General features: G+C 39.1%; 1 protein-coding gene and 1 long non-coding RNA gene across 2 annotated transcripts; one reads left to right on the forward strand and one right to left on the reverse strand.

The window, feature by feature from the left end:
* Positions 1-3,379: 3,379 nt before the first annotated feature.
* LOC139730275 (alpha-amylase A-like) lies at positions 3,380-8,587 on the reverse strand. Its single transcript, XM_071641154.1, has 5 exons — positions 8,439-8,587; positions 6,881-7,119; positions 5,625-5,809; positions 4,641-4,744; positions 3,380-4,316 (listed from the first exon to the last, which is right to left on the reverse strand). The coding sequence occupies exons 1-5, from the start codon at positions 8,585-8,587 to the stop codon at positions 3,380-3,382; spliced, it is 1,614 nt and encodes a 537-aa protein (XP_071497255.1).
* A 3,759-nt stretch (positions 8,588-12,346) lies between these two features.
* Positions 12,347-17,814, forward strand: LOC139730258 (uncharacterized). The gene is made up of 4 exons (XR_011710913.1): positions 12,347-12,501; positions 15,212-15,396; positions 15,827-15,935; positions 16,568-17,814. It is a non-coding gene; the product is annotated as an uncharacterized lncRNA (long non-coding RNA).
* The last annotated feature ends 6,466 nt before the right edge of the window (positions 17,815-24,280 follow it).

Genomic DNA, 24,280 nt, shown 5'->3' on the forward strand with positions numbered 1-24,280 from the left:
CTGTTATCTACGCTGTACCAAAATCGGGGACCAGTATAAACGAATGCAATTTTGGAATATATTATATAATGCATATGGCATGAATCCGTGTGTGTCTTTGTCTTTGTTATTCGAATATGTTAGACACTGCATGTTATATTTACGATTTTTTTTTGCTTTTTCCCTGTCACCCGGGCCGCGTGTATACAATTCCTTATTATGATAAATCAATGTGTGCCAATAATATGAAGTATCTGGTGGTTTTTTGGGTTGTTGTGCCAAGAACACTGCTGCAGTGATTAAAGGGGATGGCTAGTAACTGATCAGTGAGAATCAGTATTTATAGGAATGCTGGATGATGATTTTTCCAATCCTTGTGGAATTCATCTAAGAGTACATTATATATCTATTGTTGTGTGAAAATTATTTGCTTCAGAATGGTCTCATATTCAAGTAATGTGCAGTTTAATTTTTCCAGGTTAGCGTACCTGGGGGTGTTTCATAAAGCTGTTCGTAAAGTTACGAACGACTTACGAGCGACTGGTGATTGGTTCTTCTGCTGAATTATGGAAATTCTGATAAGTATAGCACATCAGAACTGATCACCAGTCGCTCGTAAGTTGTTCGTAACTTTACGAACAGCTTTACGAAACAGGGCACTGGTCAGTGACGGGCCATTAATCTGCACATTAATAAAGATTAATTAGGATGATAAGGATTGGAACAATCATCCGTCAGCATTCCCACTGATTCCCAATGATCGGTTACTAGCCATCCCCTTTAAGAGAAAACGAAGAAAGTTATTTTGGTTGTATACAGCTCTGCAGGGACGGATCCAGGAATATGTAAAGGGGGCCGTAACTAAAATTTCTGGTGCTACTTCCGGGTTTCATTTCCTTTTTTTTTTGGTTATTTCTTTTGTTTTTTAACGAAAAATAAGGGGGGGGGGGCGTGCGCCGGTTGCACCCCCTCTGGATCCGCAGCTGGGCTGGGCTCTGTAATCCGACCTATAGGCGTTTACTGTGATGAATGATCACCAGACTGAGTGCGATGGCAGGCCTACAAAAATTTCCAAGCGGTGAAATTTTGGGAAGAACTCGCAACGCAAAATATTAGAACAGAATGGAGTATATAAATACAATCGTTTGAGTTTCAAATATCTATTGTTATGATATGAAATTGTAATCAATACAACGCATAACTATGCTTCAAGTTAAAACGCTACATAAACATATGATTTTTTTTTTTTATAACTCATCCACAATAACACTGGGGGGGGGGGGGGGGCGCTTGGGGTAACAGCACTCGATAACAAACCTGTCTAAAGATGGCGCTCTAGCTCTCTCTTTATTACTGTTCAGACTTGCACGTCGGATTCAGGTCATCAAAATGCCACCAGCAGCTCACAACGACTATTCATTTCCATCGTTCATTGGAAAGAAATCATACCAAGGTACATAAATAACATCTATCCGATTTAAAATATAGACCTTATGATTATTGACATGATGAAACATTACTTTTTTTTTTTTGCACAGATCCATTATAGGCATTCTAATATTTAAATGGAATTTATCGTTCCAAATTGAAATGCAATGGTCTTGAATAACCATTGATTATTAGTGTTACATGATTTATTGTAATACCGTGAGATACAATCAAATTCACGCTTTCCAAGAAAGATAACACCTTGAAATGACTTCTTTTCATCTCAGCTGAAGCTTTTATTTCATTTTATTTCTGATCGTGATATGACATGTGATCTGTGATCTGATAATGTTGCTATTCCGTCACTGGCGAGTTTCTCACCTATACTTGTGTGTCTCAATCAGTCTTGAGCTCAATCATGCTGTAACTTTTTAATAATTCCTAAGCTCCCTACTGTTCACAGGAATTCTTTGCTACTCGAAATCATCTGAAATGGTAAAGCCTTGCTTTTTTGTTTTTTTTTTTGTTTTCAGGAATACTGCACTGACATTTGAAGAGTTTGTTCGCAAAAACCGATACAACGTGTAAGTCCATATTTGCCAAATGGAGATATTTGCGATTAAACGTCCAGAAAAACAAAGAAAATAGTAAGAAAATTTGTGCCTCTTTTGACCATAACTTAAAAAATGTACCTTTAGTGACCAATATATCATTTCAAAGGTATCATTTTGTACTTTATGACAGAGACCGTACTTCAAAATCTTCATAAATGGACTTATCGGTTTTTGCAAACAAACTCTCCATTTTGTGTATAACTATTAATTTTTATAATAATTTTGTCAAATTCTTTTCGAAATCATATCGCTTTCCATGATATTACCAAAAATCATCTTTTTACCTATAACGTCGAACTCGTGGGCTGTATGACTCGTAGGTGCCGTTTTCTTGGGATGACCCCAAATAAACGGGGCCTTAGTCTGAATTAAATATATTTTCTGTTTAATCAAATGATAACGCGACCGTCAGGGGAACGAAAAGCCTAAGCGAGAATAAATCATTGTTGACTATGATTTTTTATTCAGCGGTGTTTTGCGATATTTATTGATAGAATATCAAGACTCACCCCAATATAGCGCTATTGTCGACTTTGTTACCAAAATGTGAAAGATTAAGCTGTTTTAGCGATGAAAAAGCATGTTTCTTCTCACTTACCGGTATATCATACACTTATGTAAAAAACAAAACAAAACAACAAAACTTTAGTACTGAACCAGAGTAGATAAAAATCAATTTATTTAGCAACAGTCTAATTAACGATGTGAAGTCGACAACAAGTGCTGATTGATGGATATTAAAAATTGTTCGTTTTTGTTAAGTGTATCTGACAGGAGATGCCATAAAGTAAAGCTTCAAGATTGATCAAGTGAGGTCTATAGGGAGATCGCAACTTACGACTCATATCATCCGCAATTTGTGGAAACATTCGCTCAAACATGCAGGTCCTCTCTCTCATTTTCATTGGTTAAAGTGTACATCTCTTTCTCTCTCCATCTATAGTAACAAAAATTGTTATTCAGTATTGTTTATCAAGAGATGTCCAAGTTTATTTCGTACTAGTTCAGATGCATAACGTATCAACGCGAAGTGAGCAAGACACACATAAACTCTGTATCCTTCTATAAAAACAGGTAATTTACTTAGATTGCAGCAAATGCAAATAGCAATCTCGATAAGGTCTACTGTAGCCAGGAACTGACATATAGAGCTAATTAATAGCGTTCAAAGGTGCTCTTCTCTATGATCCTACCGTAGATTAGCATTTTAAGGTGCCATAAATTCCTAAATATCCATGATAACTCACAGATGTTTACAGTATACATAAATATTATCGTGAAATTTTCTTCCCATGATAGAAAAGAAACAATCTCCGTCAAAATTGCAATTAGGTACTAATATTGTCTTGTGAATATATTTAAAAGAGAATTTTAAATTTGTCGCAATGCAAAATAAACATGGGAAGCAAACATGACAACCAAGAGAGAGATGGCGTCACTCGGGAGGCGCTGCTTAACACAACACATCCATCGACCTGGCCGCGTCCAGAGGTCGCTCCCAGGCTCAGGGCAAGCATTGAATCTTCTCCGCTCTCCAACACGATGTCAGCCATGCCGTCATCGTCGACTGTCAGCGATGACCCCGAGCAGCCTGTGTCCGTAGGGTCACCGGTGATGAGATCGCAGTACGTGCCCGCGGGAAGGCCTGTTTGCAGTCGATGGCTTTGAGTAGACGGTTCGTTGTTGAGAGCGAAGAAAGTGGAACCGCCCCTAGAGAAGGCGATGAAATTATTCCCGTTGCTCCACCATTTTGTGACCGGCTCTCCGCCGGCCTGGTTACGGAAACAGGCCATGTTACGGATCTGCGGCCATCGATGTTCGCACACCCATCCGCCGCCGCACAATCCCTGGTCGTCGTAAGTCGGGGACTGGGTGTGACCTCCAGCATCGGAAGGTGGACCTTCGTCGCTGTGGTTGAAGGCGTATCCGCTAAAGATTCGAGTGGTCCCAAAATCCCAGGCGAGCGTGAACGCAACAGCTTTCTTGTACTCAGTCGGCTCTTTGTAAGTGAGTATCTCTCCACCTCCGCCGTGGTTACGCTGGTTGTCGTGGTTTTCGACGAAGACGAGTGCGTTCTCGGTTGACATCATATTCCACCTCGCCGCATGACCCAGATCAGAGAAACCGTCGACGGGTTGTGAGCCTCGCCCGATTAGTGCTACCTGATCGCAGAATTTGAACTCCGTAACGTCTCCCGTGTCAAAATACTCACTCGGGGTGATGGCTTCATTGCTGAAGCGGTCAATGACCTCCTGGTAGATGTAAGGACGACCACCAAATGGACAGTCGTGCAGGCTGACGAAAAGAAGAGACAACAAGGGGACTTAGGTGTGACTATCTATACATCACCATATTTGAAATATCTTTCTGAATTAGCGGTATTTTATCAAAATAGCTGGATTTCCATAAACGTGAATTGATGTAGACCAACGTGGCAACTGAAATCAATTAGACAAGAAAACTATCACTTCTCATAATCTATGTTTAGCAAAAATTATAAAGGGGATGTTTATTCTCTCATTTAAACAGGAATAACAAAGAATTCTCTTTCCTTATTCCGGCTGGTTTTACTGATAAAGAGGCATTCATGGTGTGAATGTCAACAATTTAGTGACTTACCGGTCAAAAAGATCGACGAGGTCTGACGGCACCATGTGTTTGGCAGCATCGATGCGGAAACCAGCCACGCCCATGTCCACCATCTTGTTCATGTACTCCAACACCTTTTAAAGAGACAGGTGCATAGATTAAAATCAGAGAATGCGTTAAACCATTCCATACTGAATTCTGAAATCCCCATAGACTTAATACACAGGCCACCAGGTTCCCCTATGGAACGGGTTAAGATGAGGTAAACAAGGAAAAAACAAACAAACAAACAAACAAACAAACAAACAAACAAAAACTAACCAACCAATCCACCAACCAACCAACCAACCAAAAAACCACCCCCCAAAAAAACCCACCAAACAAAACAAACAAGTTCAACTATGAAGATTTTCCTCAAATTCAACGTTGCTACTACGTAAATGCGACCTGCCGTCTCACATAAAAATGACAAGAACAGTTTTTACGAGTGACAGAGAATAATTATTTACTTCTACGGAACAGGAATGATATTTGTTTAAAAGGAGTGTCTTTACTTTGAAAGCAGAGCGAGAAAGAATGAATGAAAATTAACATAGAATTAATCAGTCAGGAAATTGTCAGTCAGTTGAGGATACGCATTTTCTTCTCCTTCCAATTTTATACAGTAATTGGCATTGAAAACAAAAAGACGATCAATATTATGGTTTTGCAGTATTTATTCCAAACCTCGAGAAGCGCTGTAATTCGATAGTTTGATAACTTCTTGTGTTCCTTCTATTGTTTTTCAACACGCAACGCCATCTTTTTCTCCGTCCGGACGAATCCAAACCCCTGCATCAAGACTGTTAGCTGACATTCTGCAAAAGTGCACACAATTTTTCGCCTATTGATATTTCTGTTTCTTCAGCTTTGAGATTGTCATTGGCATGAAAACTGCATGAGATGTCAATGGTACAACTGTATTGCAACGCAATAGCACCGAGAGGGTTACGGTACAATCAATATCAAGCGGACCTTGTCCCTGCCGTAGTAGTCGTTGCCCGGGCCGTAATAGATGTCGCTCAACGCCAGCAGGTTGCAGTAGCGCATCTGGTCCGTGTTGTTGACGTCCCAGATGCCGCCGTCTGGCGAAGGGCAGAGGCCCCGGGGGACGTTGAAGTCCATCTCGGTGTATGGAACCCGTGGGAAATCATAGCTACCTGTATAAAGCACCAATAATTATTGTGTGCCAAAAGACCTAATGAATATTTTGCTGTCATGATCCATATTAGGGCAATATATTCCCAGGACAATTACCCCCGGATAAATACTGGTTAGTGATATGGTTAGAGTAAAGATTATGGTTGCGGTAAGAGTTTTGGTTAGGATCAGAGTTTAAAGGGTTAGGGTCAAGGTCAGGGGAAGGGTCTGGGGTTATTGTCCAGGGCGTAATTGCCCAGAACCGTCAGAGGTACAATGCTTTTCCATTTTCATTTTTTCGAATAGTGTAGAATCAAACGTGCATCAAAATCGCAACAATTGCAGAAATTTGACATTTCATAGTTTCACAGGTTTGTCTATGAGTAATATTAATGACAACCTCACTTGCAACATTTGAAAAGGCGATAATGATATCACTTCACTACGCTCCCATGAAATGAAAACAAATAATTAATGATCGATATTGATCATTAATAACTTTTTAATATATCACTTGATGATTTTGAAGTTATTACAATAATACAATCTCTTGAATAGGAAGATTTGAAACATTTCTACTGATTTCCTGCAAAACAATGGAACTTAAAGATATTCTTACATCACCCTGTATACTTTGCATGATTATGTAATTGCAAATGACGCGACTTTTTAACAATACCGAAACTTCGCAATATCACACCTTCGTACAGCTGATTTTGATGAAAAATCTATCAGTGTTTGCTTTATTTTACCCTACGTATTTAAGTCAATTGAAAGTTTCATATTCTTGTATCCGATCATTTGATGAAAGAGAGAGAGAGAGAGAGAGAGAGAGAGAGAAAGAGAGAGATCTATGAAACACACACAAATCACGTTACAAGAAAGTTACATTACAAGAAAGTTATGATCGCAGCTATAATCCTAACAATGGACAAACTATGCAACAGGAAAAATTATGAACTTGGTGGTTTTTTTTGACATTTAGTCTATCGATTACATCTTAAACTTACCTTGTCATTCTTGCATTGATTGACTATCAAACTATCGAATGATTAATTCACTGACAAATCCACCCGTGACTCGAGCCTTACCTGCCGCCATGTGATTGATAACGGCATCGACGTAGATTCGCACGTCCACCGCGTTGCATCGGGTCACCATGTCTTCGAACTCAGCCTCCGTGCCGCTGCGGCTGTTGAGCGCATAGCCCAGAGGCTGATATCGCTGCCACCAGGGATACGGGTACAAGCTGTATTCGTTGTCCGGAAAGTACTCGTGCTCGCTCGGGGGTGAGACCTGCACACCCGCGAATTTATAGGGGCCCAAAAACCTGGGTGACGTCAGAAAAATTTAAATCATTGTAACTCGTCCCCCATTTCCTCATTCTCCTAGTCCTACAGTAGTAACTGGGATTTGTTAGTGATATACACTTGTACTGAAATATATTATGTATAGCAAAATAATGATGGAAATATTGAAACCAATGAAGAAGACGCGAAGGAAAGCTCGAGTGGAAGAGTGAGAAATGGAAACAATTAAAGGAAGACCAAGAAGAAAGAGATGACATCGAAAGTCAAGGACTCGAAAGTCAAGGACATTGCTAAAATGTGATTATGTGAACGTGAACTCAAGCCTCTAACTAGGGACTTCGACTTCACAGACACTATATGCCTTTGCCGAATCTGTCTTCCTTTTATATTACGGTTTTTGATTAATCAATGATGATGATGATGATGATGATGATGATGATAATCAGTTGTTATACAGCGCCGTATATCTGTAACAGAAAACAGAAACGGTCAAAAGCTTCAGTGTGTGTTTGTTACCTGCATGTGTCAAAAGGTAATCGATTGCAACAAAATAATTCACTCTGAGCTCAACTTAGCGTTATTATCATCTGTGCACCAAATGCAGTTCTTCTAACTCAGTCGCATACGTCGATCATGAATACTGTATAATGAATATTATTCGTAGGATGAGCTATGATGAAAGTATGAATATAGATAATAAGATTGAAATATGCGAGCATGGTATTTTGCAGATTTCTTTCGGCCAGTTTTGATTTTCATTCCTTTGAAGGTTTGGTTGGGTGCGCGTCATGAGTTCGACACCCACGAGTCATACAGCTCACGAGTTCGATAGTAGACAAAATTAATGGTATAGGCCCATGAGTCCGACACTAGGCAAACAAGTCCCACGAGTCCGACACTGCCCCCTCTCAAAAAAGGCCCATGATTCAGACACTAGGTAAACAAGGACGTCGAGGAGTTCGACACTCATTACATCACGGGGCTTAATGTAGGCCTACGCACCATCAGTCTCTTGGGCTTTTTTTGCCTAGTGTTGAGCTAGCTGGCCTTCTTTTTTTTTGGCCAGTGTCGTACTCGTGGGGCTTGTTTGTCTATTTTGCTATTGTCGAACTCGTTGGCTGTATAACTCATGGACCTTTTTTTTTCCGATGTCGAGCTCATGGGCTGTATGGCTCGTGGGTGGCAAGTTCGCGAGATGACCTCATTTGGTTTGTTTCTGTCGCATTTTGAGAACTACCACTGCGTTGATTGACGGTGATTATTCAAAGACATGCTATCTTCCGTCGAATAAAATCAAGACCACATAAACGATACAAATCTGTTTCCTGAGTGACCCTACCGTTCACACTCTTCGGCGATGTCGGTCCATTTCCATTCGAAGAGGTGTACGATCACGGTTCGTCCGTCGGCAAAGTTTGGATCGGTGATGGCGCTGCTTGCTGTCGTGATGATCGCAGCAAGCAGAGGCAAAGACGGAAATGTTCGCATGGTGACTACTGTGGGTACAAATTTTCGGAGAAGAGTTAGAATACAACATTTTTACTGTGCATGCAGATTTGCAGGCCTACTATTATGAGAAAGCATGCACGACACGAATGTTTGTTATTTAGTATTGATACACATTGTATAAGCAAAAACTGAGTATACGGTTATTTTCATGTCTAATTTTGTGTTCTGTTATGTATTATACGAAACACATTCAACCTTAGGAATTTTCTAGTAATAACAAACATTGCTTTGAGCTGGTTCCGTCATATTTCATACTTTTATTCGTAATGTGCTTAAGCCTTCGTTCCGTCATGTACTTAAAGATATACAATAGCTTTGTATTGTCTAATTGCTCTATGACATAATTGCAATCACCTTTGTTGCTGCACGTCTGCGTTTAGAATTGTAAATTGATGATTTTGAAAATGCGTCTGTTTAGTTACACATTGTATCGTATTTGGTTTTGTCGTGAAATTTGAGAAATAAATCCAGTCTAATTTGATTCATTTCAATTCAATTCAACATAGCAATTACTAATATATGCATTGTATTATAGGCCATACATTTATAGTCATCAAAGGCATTATTAACCATTTGCTGATAAAACAAAAACCCAGCTTTAGTGCTTAAAATAGTTCTAAATTGTGAGATAGGGATTGAAACAACCCAAATAAAAATGACAATTAGTATAATCAAAGTTAAGTATTGTTGAATATACAAAACGTGAACAATAGTTATAACAAAATCGCTTGTACGCGTAGAATGAACCGTTTACAGTTATGGTTTATTGAGAAAGAATATAATATAGAATACAGTAGTTGTGGAAGAAACTCACCAACTCACTCCGATCTCGTCAAAGTATGACAGCCTCTTCCTATCAAAACTTTGAGAAAAAAACAAACAAAAATTACTATGTCTGCCTAGTTTGCGATGATCTCGTTCATTTCTGCCACTGAATATGAATATTTAACGGAGACCTTGCACACAACACATCCGGGAACTGCTTTATCGAGCGAGAGTTATCATAGATGGTGAAATCACTGATATGATGGCATAACTGCAGGAATACGTTCATAAGAACGTTGACAGCAGCTACAGCAGTAGGCCTACTGTAGACTGCATAGAATGCTTTGATATTGCGGTATTTTGTAAGATGTTTACCGTATTGCTAGACAATGCTATCTCTGTTAACACCTGATCCTCCCATTCCCGATAAGCATATCACCTTAGGTAACACAAGCACCGAAGACTTGTAAACATCGCCCTATGTAAACTTTCGGGTGTTTGGAAATGGACACTTATATCATTACCTGAGATATCAGTTTTCATGCCATGATTATGTGTGAGAAACTGTGGGGCTTGACAGTATTGTAGTATCTACTGTATTTGCATTTCACGACATTTACACCGCTTTCGTGACAGGTAATGACTTCGAACACTACCTGTCGCTTTTGATTGTGACAGATGATGCAAAATATGAGTGGTAAGAGCGATTCCCTATGCCGAACGTAAGCCGACATACGAGCTCTAATATCAATCAACAGAAACTTTATGGATAATGAATTATGACTAATTGAGAAGTTCACCCTACTGGAAAGAACACAATATCCCACAGTGTGTTCACAGTGTGGTCATAATAGTCGACTATGTGAAAGTACTCGAATTTAATAGACTGAATTGATGATTTCACACTGTGGTTTGGTTTTCACAGAGTGTTCACATACTTTACTGATGTTCCGTGTGACATTCTGAATTGATGACTCACAACGTTTTCATACTGTTAAAATGCTCGAATTTTAACAGTGCGAAGAGATTTCACACTGTGTTCACAATGACTGTGTTCACACTGTGTTTCTCACACTGTGGGACACTGTGATTTTTCCAGCGGGGCATTGTTTGATAATCAGACACCAGTGTGAATGTGTATTTTTTTCCTGTCTTCCCCCCCTCTCTCTCTCTCCTTCTCCATCTTCATTAGATATTTGCTGTTTTTGTTGTTGTTGTTGTTGTTGTTGTTGTTGTTTTTTTGCTATAACTCTGTTTCTCCTCTGTTTCTGGCAGGTCATCATCATGGACGCTGCCCTCAACGAGTTGGCGGTGTTCGAAGGCAGCCAGATGGGCAAATATTTCAGACACATGCTGGCGTCTTCAGATTTAAACGGAGACGGGTAAGCGAATAAACAAACTCGCTTTGAGAGACATACATTGTGACATATATGATTCTTTAGTACTACTACAACAACATCAACAACAACAACTACTTTACTACTCTCTTAATTTCTAGGACTTAAATTTTAAATCTTTCTTACGACTTAAAATATTTTAAGTCTTTAAGACTTATTTTAGGTGGCTTCGATTAAAAGTTGAGTGTCGAAGCTGTTCGCAATCTAAATCTAACAAGGACTTAAACTTACAACCAATCAGATGACGCTATCTTGAACCGCCTAAAACCGGAATTGGCGCTGGCCGTCACTTTGCTTCATGCGATGCTAGACAGCGTAGTCATACACACACATTCAGTGCACAATATGTACATTGTACATGTACTATAGTACCATCGACCATTTGCAAACAAACGCTATTGACTCGAACAGTGGAGTTGGTCTTGAAGGCTGAAGTCATGCAGGCCGGAGTTTTTTGAGGGCATGATCTGACGGAAGCTTGACCAAGTTGCTTAAAGGTGAGCATATTACTGTATGAATGCTTAAGAATGTGTTTGATAACTCTGGGACTCAGTAACCAAAGATAAAAGATGTTAAGATGTGCACTAACCGCCCTACATTTTTGGCGAGTTTGAGCCTTGCCTAACCCCGGGACGCTCCGTATACAGTTACACACTGTGGGAGCGTCCTGAGTCAATAGAGTGCTATATCGGTAAGCTTGAAAAACATACACAGTCTGTCACAGATTTTCGCACCTCCGTAAGTTTCGAATATCACGAGGAAAAAACGTACTTTTATAGTATACATAAGATTATTATCTAATTAATACCCTTCGTTCACCTTGTTCTTGTTCACACTGGTCCAATGATCTTGAAAAAACGTTTTTTTCACGGCCATATACGGGTCCGTAGTCCTAGCTCCCCATCCCATTCACCATTTTCGAAATCAGTATGCAGTACACTGCGCACGTAAATATTCATGTGCTGGCGGAGTCGCAATGCGTTTAGCCTTCTGACAAGGCCTGCGCGCGCGCACCCACCCAGAAAGCAACGCAATATACAGCGAGAGGGTTTGCCAACAGTATGATAAGGCCTTGCCACAAAGCTACACGACTTGACGGCCAGCGCATGCGCACAAATCTCAAATCCATTGACTGTATAAGATGTAGTTCTCCCGAGTTCCTCTCGACCGAGTCGCATTTAACTCATCAAACCGAGCAGAAAGGGACTATTGCCAGAACCAAAAGTTGAACGCAGTCAGTCTTCAACATTACATCTTCACCTGTAAGTCTTCATATTGCAGAATTTTTGCGATTTCATATTGATTTTTAGGCGCTATACTTCGCCTGTCATGATCATGTCTGCTACAATGCGCAGCCCCAACACTGCGTGTTGGGGCTGGTCGCAGTTAGGGCGGACTCACACTGTGCGATTTTTACTGCGATTTACCCTTTGCGATGTCGCACGACGAGAAATCGCACAGTGTGAGGATGTCTGCGATACGACAACCGGCGATTTGGGGATATCGCAGGGATCGCAGCCCCATCGCAGAACTTTGAACATGTTCAAAATTCTGCGACAATCGCTTGCGACGATGAACGAAAACTTTCAGTGAAGCAAGGTGGTAGAAGAAGTACTAATCAAGATTTGGCTGGATATGCTTCCTTTATTCCACAATTGCTTACTGAGCTATCTCAACATGATGACGAAGATGAGATTGGAAGGGAGTTTTACAACGACTTAGAGTGCAATCGTGAGTAATTCTACCATGAATATGGGCTTCTCGCGTCCATTGCAGCCGTTTCGTCCATACGTAGTCCCATGTATAGAGTTTGAACGAGGGCAGATTAAACAGTCTTTGGGTTGGTTAAAATTTTGTTTGCGTACCGCCGGACCGGTGCTGTATGCATAGCCTTGGACTAACTTGTTAAGTGTTAGATCTAATGTTTAAATTATACTAAGCCTAGGCCCTACTGTCACTGAGTATGCTATAAACTAGACCCATATATCTAGCTAGGCCTAAATACGTGTGTGGGCCTAGAACTAGTCTGCCCTAGATAGATCTACATTGTATGTACAATGTATGTGTTCCAGTCGAATTTTATAAATTAAATCGACATACACATTGTATAAACTACTAGGGCTAGGCCCCTGGTCTGGACAGGCCCTAGATCTAAGTCTAGACCATAATGGCTTAGTATTGCACTGCTACTGGATCGACTGACGTGGACGTGCACTAACAGTAACACTAAACACATAACGTTAGGCCTAGGGCCTAACGTTAGACGTGGTTTCTGTGTAACGACATAACGTTGAAAAAGAGTAACCAACAGTTAGAGATCTAGTCTAGTCTAGAGGCTTCAATCAAATGTGAAACATTCTTCCTGCCCTGCACACACGACCATACTAACACACAGTTACAAAACGTTGGTGGAATACAGTTAATTCTGAGTAGACCTCTATACCGACGGAACCGTAACAGAAACAGAAACAGATCCAGATATTTTTTACACGTTGATAGGAAAGGATATTGATAATTGAAAGTCTAGCCCATCAAGATGTAACTGATAATCAAGTGATATCATTAGTGATAAGATCTCTAGAAATCTACATTTTCTTATTAAAGTCTTATATAGATTAACTAAACTAGTCTGTCTAGACCCTAAGCACTAGATCTAAACAGCTAATCAGTCTAGCACTAGCAGTCGTACATGTAGCATGCACTAACGTTAGCACTACTCGCAGTCAGCAGGCTTCTTCTTAGTTTTAGACCCGTTCTACAACATTAAACGATAGTAATGTTAGTCCCTTAAGGTGATCTAACGTAAGGGTACTAACGTTAGATGGGTCTACATTTTTTTTTTTTTTTTTTTTTGCCAAATTGTGCTCATGGATTTCAAAATCATACGGTAGGCCTACTCTGGTTAAGCTAGTGATGGCTACAGAAATACAGTGTCGATTATTACTTAGGCCTAGGCACCTACTGGATCTAGATTGTCAGTAGCTATGCTAGCCTTTCCTGCCCTTGGCTGTGGTCTAACGCTAGAACCGTAGGCTTAGACCTATTTTGTATTAAACGTTAGAGGAATTAGAACTCTAACCGTTGGAGTTAGACCTACACTGTAATTGAGATCCATTGCTATAGTTACAAGCAGTATGAATCCAGATCCTAGACAACAAATAAACAAAATGTTCCCAAACTTTTTTTTTTTAGAGTAGACGTAGTGTCTAGTCTCATGGAAATTACCTAACTAAGCCAGGAGTATAGCCCTCTAGATTTTTAACAAAGACCTAAGTGGAGCTGAGGTAACTTAGATTGATCAGTTGTTGTGGGAGATTTGTACAGAAATTGTAGTCTAGAAACACACACACACACAAAACAAATGCAATGCATTGAAGTGACCCTCTCTACATGTAGGTTACTAGGTGATTAACATTTTATCCATGTTTGTCCGAGTTTTTATGTGATGATCGATCATGCACTCCAAATTGAAAGTTGTTACTGTATGAGGCTGTAACATGTTCATGCTCAGGTCTGCAGACTAGTGCTACAAAGTATTTGATTATCCGGCAGGCGTTTTTTTTAAAGACGGCACAGATTGGGGCATGGCGCGTGTTAAACCTATGGGAAAAACGTTGGGTTAGGGTTTTTGGTTATGGTTAGGGTTATGGTTAGGGTTAGGGTTGGGGTTAGGGTTAGGGTTAGGGTTTGATGGTTATGGTTAGGATTAGGATTAGGGTTAGGTTTAGGGATAGGGTCCCCGATAAATTTTTAGTTTCCCCAATCTGTGCGTCATTTGTTAATCTGTGTCGATAATAAACACAGCCTTGTCGTTGCTGCAAGTCACAAACGTGCTGTGCACAGCACTTGGTAAGGCTGCTTGTATATAGTATACAGTACAGTACCGGTGTACATGTCATACTCTCTGTTAACTTTAATTGCCCTTTAATTTCATAACAAAGTATATCAAAATGAACTCTCAGTCTGAAATCATCAAAGACCCTGCCCCAATCTGTAGGGTGTACAAACTGTACTTGCAGTTTGATTTCAGAATGTAAAACATCATTCAAGGGCAATCATGAATTATCCAAATTTGCAGACTGTAGGAAACAATGCTGTGTGCGTCATGTGTTACACGTATGTATATTGACATACTTGTACTAAACGTACACTATATGTAATGCATAGTGTAATTTAGTTAAGCTTTCGAGCCCTTAGACCTTAGTAAATGACTGAAATAATTATGATTATGATATATGAATTTATGAAGCACTTATGTACAGGCCTGTCCAATGATCAACAATGGTGAATAGTTGAATAAATTTGTTTATCACTATATGTGTTTGTTAACTCTAGATTCATTCCCAAATGTTGTCCTTTTTACCCAAATGGTAAATTTAGAGTCTACTGTAATTATCATAAATGCCTGAAAATAGTTGTCCCTTTGTGTCACCCTAAACAGGTCTGAATAAAAATGAAATCTCTAAGGAATTCATACTGGAGGCTTGTCTCAATGTTGAAAAGGAAGAGCAGAAAAGGAGCAGCTGGCAACTGGTTGTCCTGCAGAAGTACATGAATCCCTCTCTTACCTGCAATTTCTGAGGACAAACATGCCAAGAGGATACCTAACCAATTTTGGAGACTGAGGTACAGTATATATGTTAGAAGATAAAATAAACACTTTTTCATACTTTCCATAATGTTTATGTGACTGCATGTGTGAATACATCAGTTTCTTTTTCTTTTTATGGTGGCTTGACAATTAAAAAAAACCATTTAGTTGAGAGCAAGAAAGATATTATTTCAAAAAGTGTAATTTAATTGTCTTCTACAGTATATTGAAGAAAATAAAAATTTCATTCATGCTACCCTAAAAGTGATGAATAGTTTATTCATAGAACTTCAAATACAGTCATTGTAAGCAATTTCTAGAAATAAATGAAAACATAATTTCTTTGAAAGAATGAATCCATTGTAAGACATAGGGGGAATGCATCCCTCTTCATCATTCTAATTCAATACAATATGTAATCATGCTTGTGTGTTTTTTTCTTTTTCTTTTTCTCCTATTTACTAGGAATTACAAGATGATAAAGACTCTACCGGCAAGGCGTCAAAGGCTGAAATGCTACACATAAGGAGCAGCAGAAGGAGAAGCAGGACCTGTCAAAGCAAAACCTAAGAAGGTAAGGAGGAGTCAAGAAGCAAAGGAAACCAAAATTTTATCAGCAGTAGGTACCCTGCTGATGCACTAATGGAAAATGTTTGCTTTACCTCTAAAATAGAGAGAGAAAGAAAAACAAAAACATGCTTGTTTTTTTTTTTTTTCCTCTCTCTCTACAGACAAGTGCAACATATTTATGTATTTGGGGTGTACCTGAAAATCCCAAATTTGATTTACATACTTCAAAGAACATTGTTGAGTAGACTTTATTCAAAGAATTATCATCCAGGGATACTTCTTTTTGTCAGAGCGTTCAGATCTATGATCACTGTCGAAAGGATTATTCAGGCGTAAGTTCTCTAAGTATAAAATAAAAACATGCCACATTGTTCTTTTACTTTTTCAAGAAAATAAAATTCCACAGTCAATTCCATGGTCGAGGAACTTCATAAAAACTCAACTCGATAACTCAACTGTGGTTGTCAGTTGCTAATGTGTGTAGTTCAAGTGCTGTAAACACTGTAAGCAATGGGCGGAAAGTTGGAGGCATCCTAAACTGCAAACATTTGCTTCACAGGGAACCTTATGCATTTTTGTAACAATTAATATTTCCCCTGTTTTCTCCCTTTTGCTCTCTTTTTTGTGTTTGTTTAGCCCTTGTCATGTAGTTCACCTCAACACTTACACCTGTAACTGCAAGATCGGTGTGGGATGACATTGCTGTCTCTCTGGGACTTACTGGAAACAAAATGTGACTTTTCAAAGCAGGAAAGTGGTAGCTACTACAGCAGGCAGTCGTGAAGGTGGAACTTGAAGAAACTGACATATTGACTTGTTTCTTTCATTTGTTTTGGACCAGTGCAAGTTTCCATGAACTTTACATGCATTTGATGTTAACTTACAGTGGTTTGATTTCTGTTTTCCCAATAACTACAAACACAGCTACTCTCGAAAAACTCAAATTTACGTGCAATCACCATGAGTCATTTTCTTTTCTGAAATACCATCAAACAGCTGAAGGATTTCAATGTGCAAGGTTTTGTCATGATTTTAAGGCGATTATGCACTGTTACTCCGACAATGCACTTTCCCTTTCTCTTTAAAATGTATCCTGCAACTTTAAATCATGTACAACAAATGTACCATGTTTTGTTTGTATCACTGGAAAACTGGAGAGGGAAAAATTTTACAAGCTTTTGTTTGATTTGTGAGGGCCATTACAATGTTCAGAAACAATAGCAACACTCTTTCCACTACTGTTTAGAAATGTATGTTTTGTGCAACTTTACATTAAACTCAACATGTGGGCCAAACATTGTTTTAATGGCTCAAAAACTGGGGAAGAAAGCTGTTCTTAAAGCCGTTACATAACTTTGAGGGCAATTTGTGCTGTTACCATGGCAACACACTTTGCAGTGAGCTGAACATGTAAGCAAAACTTCTTTTGAATCGATGGAAAACTTCAGAAGTTCAAGAGATGTTTTACCTTGAAGTTGTATATGACTTGCACTGTTGCAAAAGTGGTAGTGACATGACATCATATTTCTTCGTCACTCACAGGACTGCACAGAGTAAAAACACCTTAGGCCTTTTTGGAAGTGAGAGCTTATTGGAAGTTGTCTAATATTAGTTTAACTTGACCATTGAACAACTTAGTTTTGTAAACTTATTAATCACCCTAATAATGCCAGTCTACATCAACAAGGCTTTTAATAATCATGGCACAATGATGGAATTGCACAGTGTGTTTTCATCGCCCTTGTCTAAGCGTATTGAAATGTGAGTCTGACAATGATACATGTATTGCCAGAAATGTTTGAGCTAGAAAAATGGAGAATGGCACATGTATCATTGCAATAAGTTGTACTATAGCTGCAAACAAGAAATCATGTTACTGTGCAATTCTGAATTAAGAGCAATGTGAATGCAGCAGTCAGCGTTCTGAGATAGCTATTTTTTTCCTATGCAGTCGTATGCTAGTATATGCTACCGTATAAGTGCTGCATGGTATTTTAATCTTACATATTTTAACTGCTGATCTCCCCTCTCTGCACAAAATTATGTTTGTTTGTTTGCTTGTTTTTTATCATACCTCTATCTGTATCGATGGATAACATTTATTACTGGACTCAACATCTGAGAGTTTGAGTCAGCAAATTGTTATAGTTGTATTTGCTACATTGTAGGCTACAATTTGCCACTTACCCATCTCAGTCAAAGCAATTCAATGTTCATTCATTTGTATCTTCCTGATTTATTGGTAACACAATTGTATATTTCTTGCTTATAAGTCAATTCTGGAAAGTAATATGTGTAACCAAAATTACATGTACTCTAGCCTTGAACCTTTTATTTCTTTTTCTTCCGCACATTTTAACCAGCACATCTTCTTCTTGTAAAGAATGCCTAAGGTAGGCACCAACATAATCTGGGATGGACAGAAAATGGACAATGTTGAAGATGAGATCTCCTGTAATGATATTACATTTTTAAGGTATACAATTGACAAGGTTCACACACAGTTGGAATTTCAATTCAAATGACTGCTTTGCCACAGTATTTTGCAGTGTATGCAGTGTCTGATTAATCTGGATTAGGACCAGTAGCACATTTAGTGCATCTCAAAGCACCCCTTCGGATATGCTGGTATGATCATTTCAATTTGGCATTTTTCAAAATACACTGTATGTTCACAGTAAGTGTTTATGTACCTTTGTACACAAACTCTAACTGTAAACATTGCTTTTAGAGTATGTTAGATTGCAGCAATTTCCTCTCTGAGGTTTGTTTGTTTATTTTAGCAACATTATTTGGGAAATTGTAGTGGCATAGGTAGTTGTCTCATGCAAATTGTAATGGTAACTCGTTGAGCTGAACTTATTGTAGATGTTCAAGTTGACTGAATTTATTCATTGTTTATGTAGAAAAGAAATGGAAGTTGATGTTTTTTGTCACTTTGTGTGATACTTTTAAGAACTATGACATCCATACTGCAGTATGTATATATGAATTGTACAGCACAATTATGATATTGCTTTTCCTACTAGTTTGCATTTTTTTTGTTGCATTTTTTGACAGTACAATTGTATTGAACTAATTGAAGCATACAGCTGTAGTCATGATATAGAAAGACAAATCGACAACTTGAACCGCTTTGTACCATCTTATCTTTTTCTTTTTTGATGATGGAAATAAATAAACTATTGAATTGACTTTAATTGTGATTAATGTGTCTATATTTTAGATCTAATTTAATGACTTGAATATATCATTATCTTTATTCTTGTCACGTTTTTATTTGTGAATCAATATATATTGTAAATAAGTGTGATTCCCTTACATCTGGATGGTAATTACATACCGTACACAAAACAAGAGTGAATTTTTCAAGGGCCAACCAGAAAAATATGTCAGCACAATATTTTATGTGTTTGAGAAACCACAATGCTAGAATTCCACTATCAAAGCCTTAGAAAAGCACTCAGAGAATACAGACCTCCACCAAGCAGTACTTTTTCACCCTTACTGTGATTTCTACCCATTGTAATAATTACATAAATATGCGTAATATGCTGTAAATAACTATTTCCAATGATCAAGAATCCTACAACCACGTAACCCCCCCCCCCAAAAAAAGGGGGGGCTTTGAACCAGGCAGTGATCCAAATTAATACCAAAATATGGCATTTCTTTTTTCTATCATTATTAACTTTATTTCTTAGAATATACAGTGTTATTCGATTCATTTCTAGTAATTTCTGTAGTTACTTTAAAATATAAAAAAGCAAGCTTAAACATACATGTACTTTTCAAACCAACGTCGCCAAAAAAAAAAAAAAAAAAAAGCAGTAACGAGTGACTTCATTCATGGTGACCGTTCTTTATGATGAAGAACAGGTGCCGTAATGTACGATGTACGCATGCGCACGGTGTAAATCGTAGGCCACAAATCGCACAGTGTGCGGTATACATCGCAGCACCTGCGACAGAGTGCAACAGGCTGCGATATCGCACATTGTCGCAGCGCAGCGCATCGCAGTAAAAATCGCACAGTGTGAGTCCGCCCTTAAAAGAAACCTGTACTGACATTTTCTACTTGTCTGATAATTCTAATCTACATTTTTGATGCCTACAACTGGAAAGAGAGGATTCTAAAACCCAGGATAAGCCTGTAATGATTTTTTGAAAAAAATGAAAACGAGCAAGCCAAGGAACGATCCACACAATTTGGCATACGTCACAGGTGCCAACCTCCGAATTTAGCAAAACGAACTAGAAAGGTTCTACACATGTCAATTTACTGATGAAATCTCACACGAAGTACTGCAAAAACCGTTATTTAGTAAAATTGCAATATGGAGCTGAAATAAACATGTTAAACAATATTTATTAATTTTTAAAAGGAATCTCTTCAAAAGCTTTTTATTTAGACCAAATTTGTGGGGAATATTCCAGATATGCAAAATGAAATTGGCATCATTGTCCGAACGTGCTGCCCATAGAAAACTATGTGTAAAAAAAAGTAACGTTGCACTAACTATGCATTGATGATGAGCGATAATGGTTCGACATCACAGTTCAAACTATCTAACGAAGATGAGGACTGAGTGATTCTTAAAATCTAAATCCAAAAAATAGTCAACAGCAATCACGGTTTACGCCTAGTTAGAAGAAAACGGCACTCAGTACATATAGACTCTAGACTAGAACTAGGACTAGGACTAGTGAGCAGTCAAGGACCGAGAAGACTCTACTCGCCGCTCCGTCGACAGCTAGCTGTACGTGCACAGCGCTAAATACTAGTAATAGGCACAGCGTAAACGTCTCGTATGCGATACTAGTACATACCCGAATGGCCCTGCTGCCAGAACTTGAAGAAAGTCCAGACGAAAGTCCAGACTCCAAGGTCTAGCGTTGCCGCTAGAGGCCCTTGTGCTGCAGGCCCTGTTGTTTCTGTGCTGAATTTTGCAGGTAAGGTATCTGCTTTATGGATTTTCAATGTTTTTGTGGTCGAGATAAATCTCATGGTGGTCGTATTAACACCAAGGACTAACTTAGATCTAGTTTTAGTAGGACCCATACCTCGGAAGAGTGGCCCGACCACGTAGATACAAACAGTGCCATGCGTCGCGATCCAAGCGCTGGTGTAGGCATAGTGCTAGAGTACTTCCGTATCCATGTAGATATCTCAAAATTCACCCGACCAAATTGCACCAAAATCACAAGAAGTATTTTATGACTCATGTCCACTTGCTCACGCTAATTGGAACCAAATCGCAAGCTGAGAAGCGTAAGTGAAGTTGTCGACTTTCCTGTCGTCGCTAAAAACAATCTGCTCTGTACGACTAAACAAGAGTGATCGCGGCGTAGTAGCTCTACTTGCCTGCGCACGCACAGACTGAAGTTAGCCATCTAATATCATGAGACAAATCTTTCAAGTAATCGGGAGCAAGAAATCAATTTATAAATTATTTGAGCTAAGTTGAATGAAAAATAAAGTTCGTAAATCACACAAATCGCTAAAATCATGACATTTTTAAATTTAGTTCCCGCGTAAATTCCCCGTTCGCACAGCACTAGTCGGCTAACTTCAGTTCTAGATTGTGCATATCGCGTTTACCAAGATCTCTCGCGAAGTGCGAGTTTTTTTTTAGTGACAACTTGAAATTCGGCGTCAATATTGATACTTCTCGATTACCGATTTCGTTCAAATATAATACGGTATTTTGAAATATGCTTAGAAGTATATCCTGTAATTTTGGTGCGATTTGGTTCAGCGAAATTTGAGACAGCTGCATGGATAGGACAGTACACAAGTGCCGCCTGCTAGCTAAATTGGGCCTAAGCGTCGTCTGCTACTCGGCACGATTTAACGCACGCGTATGCGAGGGCTTGTAATCAGTGAAACATTTGGCACCTGTGACATCACGACATCCGGGCTCGTCAGCTCATTAGCATAATTCTCGCCAAAAAATTTCCATTTTCAACATGAAATTACGGACTAAATCGTTATGAAATTTTGATTCTGTTTGCACCGCTGGGTCTTTTAGAATTAAAAGAACAACATATAAAAAAATAAAAAACCGGTACAATGCCCTTTTAAAAGGGCATTGTACCGGTTTTTTATTTCTTTATATGTTGTTCTTTTAATTCTAAAAGACCCAGCGGTGCAAACAGAATCAGAATTTCATAACGATTTAGTCCGTAATTTCATGTTGAAAATGGAAATTTTTTGGCGAGAATTATGCTAATGAGCTGACGAACCCGGATGTCGTGATGTCACAGGTGCCAAATGTTTCACTGATTACAAGCCCTCGCATACGCGTGCGTTAAATCGTGCCGAGTAGCAGACGACGCTTAGGCCCAATTTAGCTAGGAGGCGGCACTTGTGTACTGTCCTATCCATGCAGCTGTCTCAAATTTCGCTGAACCAAATCGCACCAAAATTACAGGATATACTTCTAAGCATATTTCAAAATACCGTATTATATTTGATTGAAATCGGTAATCGAGAAGTATCAATATTGACGCCGAATTTCAAGTTGTCACTAAAAAAAACCTCACACTTCGCGAGAGATCTTGGTAAACGCGATATGCACAATCTAGAACTGAAGTTAGCCGACTAGTGCTGTGCGAACGGGGAATTTACGCGGGAACTAGATTTAAAAATGTCATGATTTTAGCGATTTATGTGATTTACGAACTTTATTTTTCATTCAACTTAGCTCAAATAATTTATAAATTGATTTCTTGCTCCCGATTACTTGAAAGATTTGTCTCATGATATTAGATGGCTAACTTCAGTCTGTGCGTGCGCAGGCAAGTAGGGCTACTACGCCGCGATCACTCTTGTTTAGTCGTACAGAGCAGATTGTTTTTAGCGACGACAGGAAAGTCGACAACTTCACTTACGCTTCTCAACTTGCGATTTGGTTCCAATTAGCTTGAGCAAGTGGACATGAGTCATAAAATACTTTTTGTGATTTTGGTGCAATTTGGTTGGGTGAATTTTGAGATATCTACATGGATACGGAAGTACTCTAGTACTTCTATGCCTACACCAGCGTTTGGATCGCGAAGCGGTGGCACTGTTTGTATCTACGTGGTCGGGCCACTCTTCCGAGGTATGGGTCCTACTAAAACTAGATCTAAGTTAGTCCTTGGTGTTAATACGACCACCATGAGATTTATCTCGACCACAAAAACATTGAAAATCCATAAAGCAGATACCTTACCTGCAAAATTCAGCACAGAAACAACAGGGCCTGCAGCACAAGGGCCTCTAGCGGCAACGCTAGACCTTGGAGTCTGGACTTTCGTCTGGACTTTCTTCAAGTTCTGGCAGCAGGGCCATTCGGGGTATGTATTGCATACAAATTGCATACGAGGCGTTCACGCTGTGCCTATTATTAGCGCTGTGCACGTACAGCTGTCGACGGAGCGGCGAGAGTAGAATCTTCTCGGTCCTTGACTGCTCACTAGTCCTAGTCCTAGTTCTAGTCTAGAGTCTATATGTAGTGAGTGCCGTTTTCTTCTAACTAGGCGTAAACCGTGATTGCTGTTGACTATTTTTTTTTATTTAGATTTTAAGAATCACTCAGTCCTCATCTTCGTTAGATAGTTTGAACTGTGATGTCGAACCATTATCGCTCATCATCAATGCATAGTTAGTGCAACGTTACTTTTTTTTACACATAGTTTTCTATGGGCAGCACGTTCGGACAATGATGCCAATTTCATTTTGCATATCTGGAATATTCCCCACAAATTTGGTCTAAATAAAAAGCTTTTGAAGAGATTCCTTTTAAAAATTAATAAATATTGTTTAACATGTTTATTTCAGCTCCATATTGCAATTTTACTAAATAACAGTTTTTGCAGTACTTCGTGTGAGATTTCATCAGTAAACTGACATGGTGTAGAACCTTTCTAGGTCGTTTTGCTAAATTCGGAGGTTGGCACCTGTGACGTATGCCAAATTGTGTGGATCGTTCCTTGGCTTGCTCGTTTCCATTTTTTTCAAAAAATCATTACAGGCTTATCCTGGGTTTCAGAATCCTCTCTTTCCCGTTGTAGGCATCAAAAAATGTAGATTAGAATTATCAGACAAGTAGAAAATGTCAGTACAGGTTTCTTTTAAGCCTTGCCGCTGTATACAGCGCTGTATCCCTGAAGCGGCAGTGCTAACGTTAGCTGTTCATGGCTATGTGTCTATCCAAACATTGTAACAAGTCACATGTAGGCTAACGTTATACTAGTATTGTGGGGGCTCTATTTCGGTGAAACTGCAAGTACAAGTGTAATAATACAGGGACTCTTATAAAGCGCCCATTCTACCTGATGATTTACGATGTTGGTGTCTTGACT

This window comes from Diadema antillarum, unplaced genomic scaffold, assembly GCF_040938485.1.
Source record: "Diadema antillarum isolate AM-2024a unplaced genomic scaffold, OU_Dant_1.0 seq00000300_RagTag, whole genome shotgun sequence".
NCBI lineage: Eukaryota > Metazoa > Echinodermata > Echinoidea > Diadematoida > Diadematidae > Diadema > Diadema antillarum.

Coding starts and splice junctions, on each gene's coding strand:
- LOC139730275 (XM_071641154.1), bottom strand. CDS start 8,587: ATGCGAACATTTCCGTCTTTGCCTCTGCTTGCTGCGATCATCACGACA. Junction 7,120..8,438: donor ATCGCCGAAGAGTGTGAACG/GTAGGGTCACTC, acceptor GACGTCACCCAG/GTTTTTGGGCCCCTATAAAT. Junction 4,745..5,624: donor ACTACTACGGCAGGGACAAG/GTCCGCTTGATA, acceptor TCTCTTTAAAAG/GTGTTGGAGTACATGAACAA.